At 36.9% G+C, this 14,998-nt stretch overlaps 1 protein-coding gene across 2 annotated transcripts in view; it reads left to right on the top strand.

Annotated features, from left to right (window-relative positions):
- Nucleotides 1-14,998, top strand: part of LOC145247920 (uncharacterized) — a 111,157-nt gene that overhangs the window by 20,861 nt on the left and 75,298 nt on the right. For both annotated transcript variants that reach the window (XM_080109557.1, XM_080109556.1), the window contains one exon: nucleotides 8,086-8,761. In XM_080109557.1, coding sequence (XP_079965683.1) covers nucleotides 8,096-8,761 — 666 coding nt within the window. In that variant the 5' untranslated portion in view covers nucleotides 8,086-8,095. The remainder of the gene's footprint in view (nucleotides 1-8,085; nucleotides 8,762-14,998) is intronic.

Genomic DNA, 14,998 nt, shown 5'->3' with positions numbered 1-14,998 from the left:
ATGTCAAGGTAGGATAAGGTGCTCCAAGCAACTCCTGCCCAGATGTGGCAAAAGTACTCCATCCTAGAATTTTCACAGGAAAGTGTTAAACCAAAGTATTAGGTTGGTGCAAAAATAATGTTGTTTTTTGACGTTCAACTTTAAAAGATCATAACTCCTTTCATAATAAACTTTATTAATCAAAATAAGAACCATTAGAATCAACACGTTTTTGCTAATGAGAAACAGGTTTATTTATTCCATTAGCAAAGAAATCCAGAGCTCTGGAAGCGATGAAGTCATTGAAGGTCGATTCAGCATCATCTCAGCTTTTACAAGCTTCTGGGCTTGACCTTTACTCCTGATCTGAAATAAGAATAGTGCGATCCTTCTATTGATCCAGTAGATATCTCACTGCTGATGCTATTCAGCTAGGTATGTCCAAGGATGGAGTACTGTTGCCACATCTGGGCAGGAGCTGCTAGAAAGGACTTATCCTGCCTTGATAGAGTTCAAAATAGATTTCGTAACCTCGTAGGGGATGTCCTTTTCTCTTCCCTGCAACCTCTTTCTCACAGAAGAGATGTTGCGAGTTTGTCTCTGCTTTATTGTTATTTTCATGGCAAGTGCTTGTCTGAGCTCCAATCTATGGTCCTCCCTTGCCAAACTTTCACAAGAAACACTCGTCTAGCTGAAAACACTATCAATAATTTCTCCCACTCTTTATCTGTGCCTAAACCTAAATGTAGATTCCATGAACAAAGTTTCTTTCTTAGAACTGCACGCCTGTGGAACTGTCTTCCGTTTTCCTGCTTTCTAGCTGACTACAATATGGTTGTCTTCAAGTCCAACGTAAACAAATTCTTAATGAGCTGTTCCACTTAAGTTAACAAATTTACCGAATTTCCATTACTAACGATTACTATATTGTCCAATTGACTACTGTACAATCTTTAAGCTTTATCCTAGAGTGGCCTTTGAGCCTTGATAAGTGGTGATGCTTATGTAGAAAAAAAGAAAAAAAAAAGAAAAAGGAAGTTATCGAGATGCTTGAAAAAGTGGTAATTGGTGGGCGAGAGGTTTGGTGAATATGGTGGATGAGTCAGAGTCTCATAGCCCAATTCATTCAGCTTTTGTAATGTCGGTTGAGCATCATGTGGGTGAGTGTTGTCATGGAGGAGAATTGGTCCCTTCATATTGACCAATCTCGGGCACATACGTTGGAGCTTCTGGTGCATTTCATCAATTTGTTGGCAGTACTTCTTTGCCGTAATCATTTCGCCCAGATTTAAGAAGCTGTGATGGATGAGACCAGCTGCAAACCACCAAACAGTCACCATAACCTTTTTTTGGTGCAATTTCAGCTTTTCAGCCTAGTTTGAACTGGAACAAGAAAATTGTGCGGATTTGAATTTTGGGTACTTGTGCATTTAACGAACCAGACGTAACTCAGCATTTGCTCGGCTTTGTCCGACACATGACGTCAACAGCCGGATAAAACCGAGCGTTGCTGATAAAATAAAAACAACGCTACAACAAAATAACTGTAAAATGAAATTGTAAAATGTAGAAACATCAAAAATAAATAAGTAAAAAGCAAAAACCTACCGTTCATTTGTTTTTTTTTTATTATTAGTATTATTGTTTGAAATTGTTTTCTGTTTGCAAAATAAATATATATAAAACATTTTTTGTAAACAAATAATAGTAATTACTTTTTTTTAAGTGAAGCGTTTTTTTTTTTGTTTTTTTTTTTCAAATATTTACGTAAAATGACCAACAAAAATGATATTTGTAGGATCAATTTTTTTGAACAAATAATAGTAATTGTTTTTTATGAAACTTTTTTTTTTTTTTCAACTATTTACGTACAAAAAAAGAAAAAATTGTAAGAAAAAGGAAAGGAACAAAATATAAAAAAATTTTTTTTTACGAGATCTACAAAATTAAGGCTGTGGTGGTTGGTTCACCTCCCACTTTGCTCCAACAGTCTGATACGACCGTGCGTAGTCCCAGGCAGAATGTATTTTCTTATTAGTGGAAGGAGGGTTTCGGCATTCCTATTTGCTACATTAACCAAAAAGAAAAAAAAACAAAACTCCTTTTCGGCGGGGTCGGCGTATACACCGAGGACCCAGACCGGTGTTAGACGTCTGCCGACGGCGGTTGAAAAAGACACACTTGTCAATTTCGACCGTATGGCCTGCTGGGCCTCCTATCTGCCGGGCATTCCTGAGAAAGTAATCCCGGCATATTATATCTCGCAGGAAATTCTTCCAGTCCACAATTGTGGCGTGACCGCAACCCACATTCGTGCTGGAGATTCCTAGTCGCCGCCATCTCGAACGCCCATAGCGGAATTCTCGTCTGCTGCTCGATGCGCGCGCACGTGTGTCGAGTTGAAACTAAGCACGCAGCATTTTGATTGGCTGATGACCATGTTTCGTCAGACAGCAGCAAAACCCGAGCTGTTGACGTCATGCGTCGGACAAAGCCGAGCAAATGCTGAGTTACGTCTGGTTCGTTAAATGCATAAGTACCGAATTTTGTTCATGCTGTCGAAAAGCCTGCAAAATAATGAATGAAGAGATTGAGAACGGTAATGAATAACACGATTCGATAGAATGAGGGGGAGGGATTACTATTGCTTAGAACTTTTTATATACACCCTAGATCATAATATGTACGATTTGTGAATGCGCATTGTGGCTAGATTTATTTATAGCGACTTTTACAAAATTATTGCTATTTTGGACTCTCATGTGTTCATTCGGCTTTTTTGTATAAAAGCGAAACTGATGTGAAACTAATGAGCTGTTCTTGGCTAACCCGGGAACAATGTTCAGAAAACGATGGAAACGTTTGGTCAATGTCAGTTTTTCCATGTCATATCAGACAATTGCTTTCATTTCCCAAAGTTGGGTAAACAAACAAAACAACTATCCTGCAGTAAAAGGATTTGACCTCATAAAACATGAAAACATGCGGAATAGTGTGATGTTTGACCTCAATTCACTTTTTAATCGGTTTTACATTGCTACTGTTGCTGTAGCGCAGGTGTTCAGGCTCAGTCTATCGGCCTCAAGGCTCTGGGTTTGAGCCTACTTGCCACCAACGCTGCCCCCCCTTTTTTTTTCTTTTACACCTACAAAAGATTTTTTTTTCCAATTTTAAAATCGCTGTTTAACATCGTTTTTTTTTTTATATTTAAACAGGGTTAAATTTCCTTTTTGTTCTGCTTTACCCCCCCCTCCCCAAACACACACACCTACAAACACCCAGGCAACGCCGGGTGCCCCCCACTAATCATATCTAAAAGTAACATATGTGACAAAACGATATTGTTTTTTGCACCAACCTAATATTTTCTATCAATAAAAATCGTTCAAAACCTCAAAAAGTAATACCTATATGTAAAATTAATAAGCCTGTGTTAACTTACAAACTCATATGAGATCTAGTCAACAAAATCAATTTTTTCCATCGTTCAAGGAAGAACCCAAGTACATTTGCTCAGTTGTGCCTTTAGAACTCAATGACTCACATACCCACTTTCTGCGCACACATTCTTACATACAAGCAACGGTCAGGCGAACAGAAACAAATTATTTACTAATGACCCTTTTCATTTTTTCAAAGTTTCATTTATTTTCATCTTATTATGCATGCATATGTTTATATATATTCCTTCATTTTCTTCCTTTGCTAACACAATAACATTTATACTCAATTTATATTAAACTAGCGGGGATACCCGGTGTTGCTTGGGTGTTTGTAGGTGTAAAAGAAATAAAAAAAAATGTTTTGAAACCGTGATGAACTCGAAGGTGGAATAGAAAATGAAAGAAAACGTGAGATCTTACCGCTATGCTAGTGAAGTGAAAAATGTTCAAATTTATTGATGTCAATGAAAAAGTTGACTTGTAGAAATGAACGTTGGCTGGAGGCCAGTTCAGACAATTGTTGTTTCTTCCCCATTATGTTGGGGAAAACCAGCTCCCCACAAAAAGGGACTGTCCAAATGAATAGCAATTGTCTGATATGAGGGGGAAGCTGCCTTCGCTTTCGATTCAGTTTCGCTTTTATACAAAAAAGCCGAACAAACACGTGAGAGGAAAGAATAGCGTGAATTTTATAAAAGTCAATCAAAATAAATCTAGAGATGACGTCTCTTCGCAAATTGTAGATATTATGATCTAGGGAGTATATAAAAAGCTCTAAAACATAGTTCACCCCTCCCCCTCCCCAGAGAACCTCGGCGAAAAAAGCCTTTGCTGGACATACAAAAATGTGTGCGACTGTTTTGTCTTTTATATATATACTAGCGAGGGGTACCCGCCGTTGCCTGGGTATTTGGAGGTGTGTGTGGAAACTCCGGGGGTGTGGGGGGGGAGTTAAAAAAAAAGTAAGCATGAGGATCGAACCCGAACCCTTGAGGCAAAGTTGTAAATTAAAGTGTGAAAAAAAAAAGTGCGACATTAACAATTGCCCCACCGTGATATGCTAACGGAAACACGTTTGAATTTATTTAATTACTTGGATTTGGCAGGTGCCCATTTTAATGCGTTTGACTGCGGGATAGTATTCATTTACTGCGGAACGCTTTTTTTATTTTCCCAAGATGTTATAGGAAAAAGACTAACCCACATGCGGCGAACGACAAATGTTGAATATTTATCTTCCCGAAATCGAGCAAATTAAATAGACAGGCGAGCTTCGTTGTTAACTGTGAGATATTACGATTTATATGTGATATAAACTGTTTTAAAAAGTTGTGAACCGACCGACCGCTTCTGAAAAAAACCTTTTGTAGACATACAGAAAACGCGAATACACATGCATACATACATACATTTCGCTTTTATATTTATAGATATAGATGTCAGTGTGGTTCTTGACAAAACCTAAAGACCTATCGTTATCCAAAATGGCCCTATCATAGCCAGGGACACGCCAAAAATGTTGCTGAAACCAAAGTGATAATCAGTGGTTGTAACTCCCTAAAAAGAGGCATGATCTATTGCTTAATTCATGTAAAGGGAGTCAGGTGCAATTAATTTTTTTTGGTTATTTGTAAACATTTGGGTACACAAAAAAGAAGAGTTGAATTACACATAGGTTGAGAGAAGATAACCAGTTTGTTTGCGAGCAGTGTAAGATAATAGAGATGGATGAAAACTCAGATGTGGAGAATGTGTGCGTGTGTGCATTTTCGTGTATGTCCGCAAAAGGTTTTTTTCTCTGCCTTCTGGGTAGGCTTACTCATACTTAAAACTTTTTATATCGCGTCTAAATCATAATAACTACGACTTAACAACGGGGCTCGCGTGTGTATTTAATTAGCCTGAATTTTATCAACTCGTCGCGTCTTTGAAAAGCAAAAGCGAATGATCTGGCTTGCAGCGCAAAACTAGGTCAGACACCACACCATTTCCTCGCACCTGTTTATTTTGCTTCATAAACCTTCATATAACGCGTGGCCGAGATGGTTAGGTGACTGGCTTTTTTTCCCTTTCGTTTCCACCTTCGCGTCAAGGCTTCGGGGTTTAATCCTACCTTCCTACTAAAACTTTTTTTTCTTTTTTTTTTTTTTTTACACACACACCTCCAAACACCCGGACAATGCCGGGTACCCCCCCCCTAGTCACATATAAAAGTAATATGTGAGAAAACAATATTGTTTTTTGCACCAACCTAATATTTTCCATCCATAAAAATCGTTCAAAACCAAAAAATAATACCCATATGCAAGAGTTAGGAATAGATGGAATAAGTTCAGGGAACTGCTGTCATTACTAAACTGCAGAGTGTTAATTCTGTCGACCAGGGCAAGAGTCTATTAGGCATGTTTACACAGTGTGATGATGTATGACCAGTGAAGGTTGAGGACATGTGTTGCATGGAGAGAAATGATATGAGAATGATATGATGGATGTGTAATATGAGTCTTAAAGACAGGATTAGTTCTGATTACCTCAAAAGTAGATTAACTCTGAACAGTATAAGAAGATATATGCAAAAAAGGGAGACTGATGGTTTAATCACATTGAAAGTATGGATGAGAGTTCTTGGGTTAGAAGATGTAGAACAGTTAAGGTAGCCGATTCAGTCCACAGAGGAAAGCCAAAGAAAAATGGGAGAAAGTGATGAAAATGAAGAGGGATAAGCAAAGATAGGTTAGTTTGGAAGTCAATTCCTTAAAGCTGTCCAACATAATGTAAAATGTAATGTAATGTAGCATGTAAAATGGATGTTAAACCAAAGATGATGATGATGAATCCTTTATGAATACCTGCTGAATTCTGTCTAACATTTATAATATTGTTATTTTGTTTGATTAAAAAGAAAGTAAAAATACTGAATACTTAGCACTCGCAAACTCATAAACAACGACAACCATTGATTGCCATGACAAATAACACCCTACCCAAAAGCGTGTCCTTCAAACTTCTGTGCTTAACATTCACAGACAACATGAATTGAAGCAAATATATTGATGACATTGACAAAGTTGCTGCAAAGAAGATGGACTCCATTTACCATGCTAGAAAATTACTCACACTAGAGAGTATCTATTATCTTTACAAAGAAACAATTCGCTCATTCATGGAGTATTGTTTCCACATCTGTGCTGGTGCATCTACCACTAGTCTCTCACTCTTAGACAGGGTTCAAAAAAGAGTCTCAAATCTAATAAGCTCCACATTATTAGCCAAGCTGTAACTTCTCTTCCATTGCAGCAATGTTGCATCCCTGTGCCTGTTTTACAAATACTTTAATGGAAAGTGTTCTGATAACCTCATAGCACTTGTGTCCCTTAACATACATACTACTGACTCATCTGACAAGCAACAATCCTTCTCCTTCACTGTTGAGATCCATAGATGCTGAAAGCCTTCTATTCTAATAGTTTCTTCTCTTGGACTGCTAGACTTTGGAATTCTCTCTCTGTTTCTTGCTTCCATGGCTATACTATCCTGTATAAGTTTAAATATAATGTGAACAGACATCTTACTGCTCAATTTCCCAAAGTCCCCTGTTAGGCATGATCCCAAATAATAGCCTGTAGAATATTAAGCCAGAGCAATGCCGATAAAATCAGAGATGTGCACACACAGACAAACATTCCAGATGGACTTTGCTTTATATTCTTGTATCCTATAAAAATGACCTGAATTGTAACTATTACCAAAAACAAAGAAAGGCTTACATTCTAGGTCGGGAACTTAGAATTGTGTGATGCAAAATAAAGGAGAACAAACAAATATTTAAAATATTTACATTTCAGGAATGTTGGTTGATGTCTATATATATATATATGGCTTAATATTCAACATTACGTCCAAGTGGCAATATACTTTGTTTGGAGTGAAAAAGAGTAAAAACAAAGCATAATTTATGTAAAACCCATTAGATGAAGTTTTCTTTTAAACTTACCCAATTTAACATGCAAAAACAATTCACTCTCAGATCTAAATTAAGATTTTATAACAACAACATTTTGTCCACACTGTTATAAGCAGAATCTGGCATCTTAAAATCTGCCAAGAGAAAAAATTAATTGTGTTTGATTCCAAACGGCCAAGAAAGATTCTAGGGATCAAATGGAGCAATCGACCTAATAACAAAGAAACCAAACACTGCACTAACCATGTGGTATTGTCAATAATCTGCAAATACTGTCTAGGCTGGCTCGGGCATTTTCTAAGATTGGCTTCAGAGAAAATAACTAACCAATTGCCTCAGTAGAGCTCTAAGAGGAAAGGATTACAAAGAAGACCAAAAATAATCTGAAAGCAAACAATTGAGAGAGATTTGATCACAACACGAAGGAGCTGGAGGGATGCTGTTGATCAGGCTGCAGCTTAAAAACGATAGTTTACTTTGACTACCTCATACATTGCAGGATGTGGTTTTCTAAGTGTAAGTAAAAAAATAAGTAAACAATGCATAAGATCTTTTTAAACAGTAAAATAAAATCTTATATTTCAATAGAGAATTTCATTCTAATGCATTTTATATAAAATGTTTTTTTTGTTTACAAGTTCTCAAGTTTTAACTATTCAGTACTTTGACTGGAAAGAAATTTTCTTTTTTTGATTGCAGCCTTACAAAAATGTTTTCTAACCGAGCTAAAGAAGTGAGCATGGAAAACCTCCCCGATCTTCAACAGACGGTCACTGGACGTATGTTCAGCCGCTTTCCGGTCAAACTGTGGCGCATCACGAATGAATGCAAGACGGGTGCTATTTCCTGGCACAAGAATGGGTGTTCAATTTGCATCAACAAAACAGATTTTGAGAAACAATACCTTGGCAATCCTTCCTCCTCTAAAGATGGAAAGGGAGGTTTTGCAAATTCTCTAGGTTCCTTCAAGACCAAGCACTTTCGGAGTTTTGTTCGACAGCTCAATATGTATGGTTTCCGCAAGATGTCCCACAGCAAGCTCCATCATCCGCCAAGCAATGAATCATTTACCTCAGAAATGAATTCTTTCTACAGTTGTCTTCTTGATCCTCACGACAGTATGAATCTTGAAGATAATAATGACCATGATATGGAAAATGATTATGCGAGTAATGATGCTGGTGCGGAATTATGCAAGATTAATGACCGGTCAACAACGGTTTATGAATATTGCCATCCATTCTTTCAAAAAGATCATCCTGAACTTTTATTTCGGGTTCAGCGTCCAAAAAAGAAACATCTGGATACTGAGAATTTATTGGCCTTGGCGCAATGTGCTATTGAAGACAGTTTGTTGTTTGGGAATTCATGGAAGGTAAGACAAGCATTTTTCTTTGTGTATCTCACAAAACTAATGATTTTTTTTTTTCTCAATATTATGCAGTTTGTATTGTTTTATTTTCATTTTTTGCGATAATCTACCTACTTTGTGAAAATTAGGATCCTAGACAATGCCGGCTATCCCTGCTAGTTATGGCAAATGATCAACTGAGCTCCAATCTATCCCCCCAAAAAACACTTGTTTAATCAAAACCACTATCAATAATCCCCCCCCCCCCCGCACACACTCTCTATTGGTGCCTAAACCTAAATGTGGATTCCATGAACAAAGCTTCTGTCCTAGAACTGCCTGCTTGTGGAGATCTTTTCCGTTTTCCAGCTGACTACAATATTGTCATCTTCAAGTCAAACTTAAATAAATTCTTGTTGCACCATCCCTTTAAATAATCTAATTATATGAAATTTCAACTAACAATTACTACGCTATTGTCCCAATACTCTTATCCTCGAATAGCTTCTAGGTCTTGATGAGTGGTGACTTCTTTGTAAAAAAAAAAAATCTATATATGTTTAGTAGACCTTTTTAGGTTTATAGTTTTGAGGATGAGATTTTTTGCTGGTTTTAGAGAAGCATGGTTTTATAAAAGTTTTTTTTAGATAATACAGGGTGGAACAATAAAATTGTTGCTCTAGAAAAGCCGACATGATTCCATTTCCGTTTGATGAAAACCAGTTTTCTCTTTTTTTGTTGCAGACCATATACTAATTGGGCAGTTGTGTACAAATCCCAAGAGTGATAGGAGACTTCTATCATGTTTGAAAGTGACACAATGTTCAATGAGCAAGATCAGAGATGTGCCACTATACAACTCATGCTCTCTACCAATCCAAGTTATGACAACACCCTAGTTATGCCAGCACCCTCAAAATGCATTGCTTGATTGCAACGAATAACAGGGACATGCCCAGGGTGATGAAAACAAAGTTTCCGGCTAAAGTTATGGTTTTTGTGTGGTTTCAAGTGAGAGCCACATCATGCCACCTCACATCTTCGAAATCGGCTTGAAAGTCAACACAAAAGTGTACCTGGATGTGAGTGTGGTGATCCCCTGGTGCAATCAGGTGACTGGCAGACCCTGAGTGTAGCAGCAGGACTCGGCGCCAACCCACAAGTTCAAAGAGACCCAGGCTTGACTTCAGAAGGAGTGCTACGACTTTGTACCCTTCCCTCACTGCCCCCCTCTCCAACTGCTCCTCCGATCTGAACTCACTGCAACACCAAAGCCAGTCTGATCACTGCCATCTGCTGAGTATTCACCGAGCTCCCGCTGGTGCTTGTGAAAAAGGCATGCTCCCAGTTCCGAACCCGTATCGAGGCAGTGATTGAGACTGAAAGCAGATAAACTGAATAGATATCATCTCTACTACATAATCAAGTTACCTGAATTGATTTTTTTCAATAAAAATTTTAAATTAAAGCTGCAGTGTTATTTTCTTTTGGGTGACACTTTTATCATTCACCCTGTACTCTTGTGTGTGATAATGTTCGAAATGTTATATGATAAACGTAAGCAAAATAAGTACAAAAGCATAATTTTACAAAAAAATTATTTTATATGTGTTAAAAAGGGCAAAGTTACGACAACATAGAATATTGATATTTTGAAAGTCATAGCAGAACAAGGAGTATTCATTAGAGGAGATAATTAGAAAGTCTGAGTGGATTAAATAAGAGCTGTGAATTATCCGCAGGTCAGAAAAGTCGTAATCAAAACTTCCTAACTCAATTACAAAAATTACTTTTGATTGAAGGTTATTAATAACACTGGTCTGCAAAGTTTCAAAGGTAAAGCATCTGATAAGTGATTCTAGAGTAATTTGCTGCGCAGAATCTAAAAATCAAACTCATTTTGTTCAATCAGGTGATGTTTTTGAGATACGAGGTGGTAAAAATAATTAAAAACGCCATTTAGTGCTATTTATTCTCTGTAATTTTGGAAAAAAATTCTTGACAAAAGAAATAATTTTTTTTTTTGCATAATTCAGAAGATAAAGAGGATATATTACAGAAAATCTAATCGTGGATGAAGGGCCTTTTCAGTGACTTTCTCCTGTGTTGGGCAGCCACCATGTCTCGTTTCAAACATCAACAGTAGTCTGCAAGAAAGTTCACATCCCACCGGCCTTGATAGCATTCTTCCATGACACAAATATCCTGGTGGATGATTGATAGCTGCCAAAAGCTTCTTGATAATAATTATTTGGAAGAGAAAGAGACAGAGAGATTTAATAATTTGTATAATAAATACTAACCCAACAGGTCACAAGTGGTCTAGAAGATTATATAATTTATAAGAAATATAATTTTTTAAATGTAACATCAACAGTGATGTTTAAAAAATTTGATCAAATTTTAGGTTCATGCACAAAACTTAAAAACAATTCTTATTATGTGTTAGAATTTTTGAGATGAGGATTGATAATTTGTATTGTTTGAATGACCGTTCTCATCTTGAATATTATTCTCAGAATACTTTGGTCGAGGTAACCTCCGACCTTTTTAATGTGCATCTTATTAGACACCGGAATCTGTATAGAATTTTGAACGGAACCCTTCATTTAATCCATGATGAATTACTTGTTCTCTTCCAGTCAGCCATGACTGGGTAGAAGTCTGAAGTAATTTGTAATTGTATTCTCAGTATTGCTTGCACAAGGACCCATAGTATAACAGATATAAGTGACAGTTTTCTAGCTGTTGAAAGTTCAATCCTCAATGCAGGCAATATTAAGATTATTATTACAAATTACTTAAGACTTCTACCTGGTCATGGCTGATGGAATGAGTACACGCTACACTCACGGATTAAATAAAAGGTTCCATTCAAAGTTTGTACAGATTACCGCGTTTGAAAGAAAGGTTTCTGAGTTCAACCAGATGCACATGAAGAAGATCAGATTACACTGGCCGAAATATGAGAATAATATCCAAGGTAAAGACAGTAGCCTGAATAACCCAAATAATACCAAAAATTCTTACTGTTAAAAGCATATAATTTTTCTGGCAGCATTTTAAGTAAGTATACAAAATGAAAATAAAGAAGTCCCCAGAGTGTTGCTGAAATCACCTCTATCAGACTTTTTTTTTTTATTTATCACTAGCAAGGGGTACCCGGCGTTGCCCGGGTGTTTGGAGGTGTGTGTGGAAACTCCAGGGGTGGGATGGGGGGGGTTAAAAAAAAGTAAGTATGAGGATCGAACCTGAACCGTTGAGGCAAAGTTGTAAATTAAAGTGTGAAAAAAAAAAACGTGCGACGTTAACCATTGCCCCACCACGAGATGCTAACGGAAACACGTTTGAATTTATTTAATTACTTGGATTTGGCAGGTGCCCGTTAATGAGGTCAAGTTTGACTGCGGGATAGTATTTCATTTACTGCAGGAACGCTTCCCAAGATGTTATAGGAAAAAGACTAACCCACATGCGGCGAGCGACAAATGTTGAATATTTATGTTCCCAAAGTTGAGCAAATTAAATAGACAGGCGAGCTTCGTTGTTAACTCTGAGATATTACGATTTATATGTGATATAAAAAGTTTTAAAATGTTGTGAACCGACCGACCGCTTCTCTGAAAAAAGCCTTTTGTAGACATACAGAAAAAGCGAACACACATACATACATACATTTTCACTTTTATATTTATAGATTACGTTTATTCACCTCCAAACAAAAAACATTGCCACTGAAGCATATGTGGGCTACTGTGATAGAAGTCAAATTTTAGTTTTGGGGAGGAGTCAACCTTGTTGGAGAGCTGAGTAACAATATGTTTGTTCATACTACATTTAAATTTCTGCTTGTTTTTATTGTCAGGGAAACAGGGAACAGGGAAGGAATTCCAAAGGCAGGTGTTCAGAGAAAAAAGCTATCAGAATACAAAATTTTTCTGCATCTAGAGATCTCTACAATTAAGGTGTGTGATTTTGTGACTAGTCAGGTGAGTCAGGACTATTTACGTTGGGGAATGGGGATTTAAATAAAGTGTGCTCCGGAACATTTTCTGTGAAAATACTTGCAAAACAAGCCCAAAAATGCAATGTTGTAGCAATGGGATAATAGATGAAGCTTGGTTAGAAATTCTTTTTTTTTCACTCTGTCCAAGATAGAGAAACTAGTGCTAGGTGCACCAGCTTAGATATGGCAACAGTACTCCTTGAAGGAGTGAATGGTGGGTTTATAGTGGTATAGGATATTGGCAGAGTAGTAGGTAGCAATAGCTCTGATTACTACATATCATCATTTTCGTTTGTGTTTATCCTGAATTTCACTATTTAATAGTCATGAGTTCCTTGGGGTTTTTGCTGGGAACAAAGTGTAGTATTTCTTCTGATGCTTGACTTAGTCTATTCTGTCCTCGGTCAGTGAAGGAAAAGTTGTTGAGACAATTTTCATTTTTCTACCAAATCCAGAGTATTCAGTTTTCAGTAGCTGAATTTTCCTTGCATTTAAACTGACCTTGTGTCTAACTTTGTCCTTCTGGGGAGAAAGGTAAATAGGAACCGGCTAGGAAATCTGATTTATTTTCTTGTCTGTTTACTTGTCCCTACAATGAAATCTTGCTTTTACCTTTTAGATCTATTTTTTTTTCTTTCTTTTCTTGTTGTCCTTTTTTTGCCTTCCATATTTTATCTCTCTTTTTTTTTTTTTTGTATTATCTATTATGCCTAACTCATATTATTTTTTTCCCCCCGACTTTCAACAAGAAACAAATTCCTTCATTTTCTTATTCAATATGTTTTCTCTTTTAAAATATATGTGGCCTGTCGTGATTACTAAATTGGACACAGCTAAATAAACGTCTGTCATCCTCTCTTCACTGTACGCCTGTGTCTGTTGATTCTCAATAGCACTAAAAGCAAAAGTCTCGGCAAGATGCTGGGAAAATAATTGACAAAAGAAGAAAATAGCCATAACGCTTCAGCTGGTTTCTACCTTGTTAGTGCGTTCGTACTGATTGGAAAGTTTAAGCTTACTCGACTCATGGTTATGATTACCTTTGTCAACCATTGTATCTCCGATCGGGCAGAATGTGTGGTAAATATGATCAGAGTTGTGATGAGTCATCGATGGAAACGGCACATCAGTGTTAATGGAAATTCTACAGTTTTAAGAAGTAGTTGAATAATACGTATAACTGTTCCGAAACCTTAAATGATGTAAATTTTTAGAATAATTATTGGAGAGAGAGAGAGAGAGAGAGAGAGAGAGAGAGAGAGAGAGAGAGAGAGAGAGAGAGAGAGAGTTGTATATGTATACTTTTTATTTATTTTTACATAAACATTTAAGTATTGCTACACATTCGTAAGTATGTTTCAGTCAAATAGTTATAAATAACTAGAGATATCATCAGGCGATGTTCCTTTTCTAAAAGCAACATCACCTGATGATATCTCTAGTTATTTATAACTAGTTGACTGAAACATACTTACGAATGTGTAGCAATACTTAAATGTTTATGTAAAAATAAATAAAAAGTATATTTTGCTCTACTTTGGTATTGAGCACTCTTGTATAAACCTTGTTAATTTAATTGGATGCTTTACCTCTAAATTATATTAACCTGGAATAATTACACACACATACACGCACACACACACACACACACACACACACACACACACACACACACACACTGGCCAGAGGCTTGTTCCTTGCTAATAGAGTCAGAGATGGCTTCATGGCCGAGTTTGAATCTCCCGACTGGTAGTAATCGTAGTCACCCTGCACTGATGATTCCCGAAAGGATGAAACACTAGTGTCTGTAGGCATTAAAAAATTAGTATTGTTAGATAAGTGCCTTTAAGATACTCGGTTCTTATTGTTGAGCACCTTAAAGTTGAAATCGAAAGTCGGTCACCTAAGCTCGCATGCGTAGATCACAATGTTGTAATCATCAGATCACTATGGCTGGATGTTACGACATTTATAAAAATAAATGTTAAAAATTTCAGCGATATTTCTTGTGATTAAGATTGGCCATGGGGTTTGTACCTTGCTAATGGAATCCAGAGATGGCTTCGTGGCCGGGTTTGAATCTCTCGACTGGTAGTAATCATGTCACCTTGCTCTGATGATTCCTGAAAGGATGAAACACTAGTATCTGTAGGTATTAAAAAATTATTATTGTAATAATTTTATATATATATATATACTAGCAGTTCAGCGCAGCTTTGTTTGGGCCTCATGTACTGTTCATAACTTTATATGCA

The sequence above is a fragment of the Euprymna scolopes genome, chromosome 26 (genome assembly GCF_053919585.1).
Source record: "Euprymna scolopes isolate OS-2025 chromosome 26, ASM5391958v1, whole genome shotgun sequence".
In the NCBI taxonomy this organism is placed as follows: Eukaryota; Metazoa; Mollusca; class Cephalopoda; order Sepiida; family Sepiolidae; genus Euprymna; species Euprymna scolopes.
The sequence above is the reverse complement of the archived record's forward strand: the minus strand, read 5'-3'. Positions and strand labels throughout refer to the sequence as shown.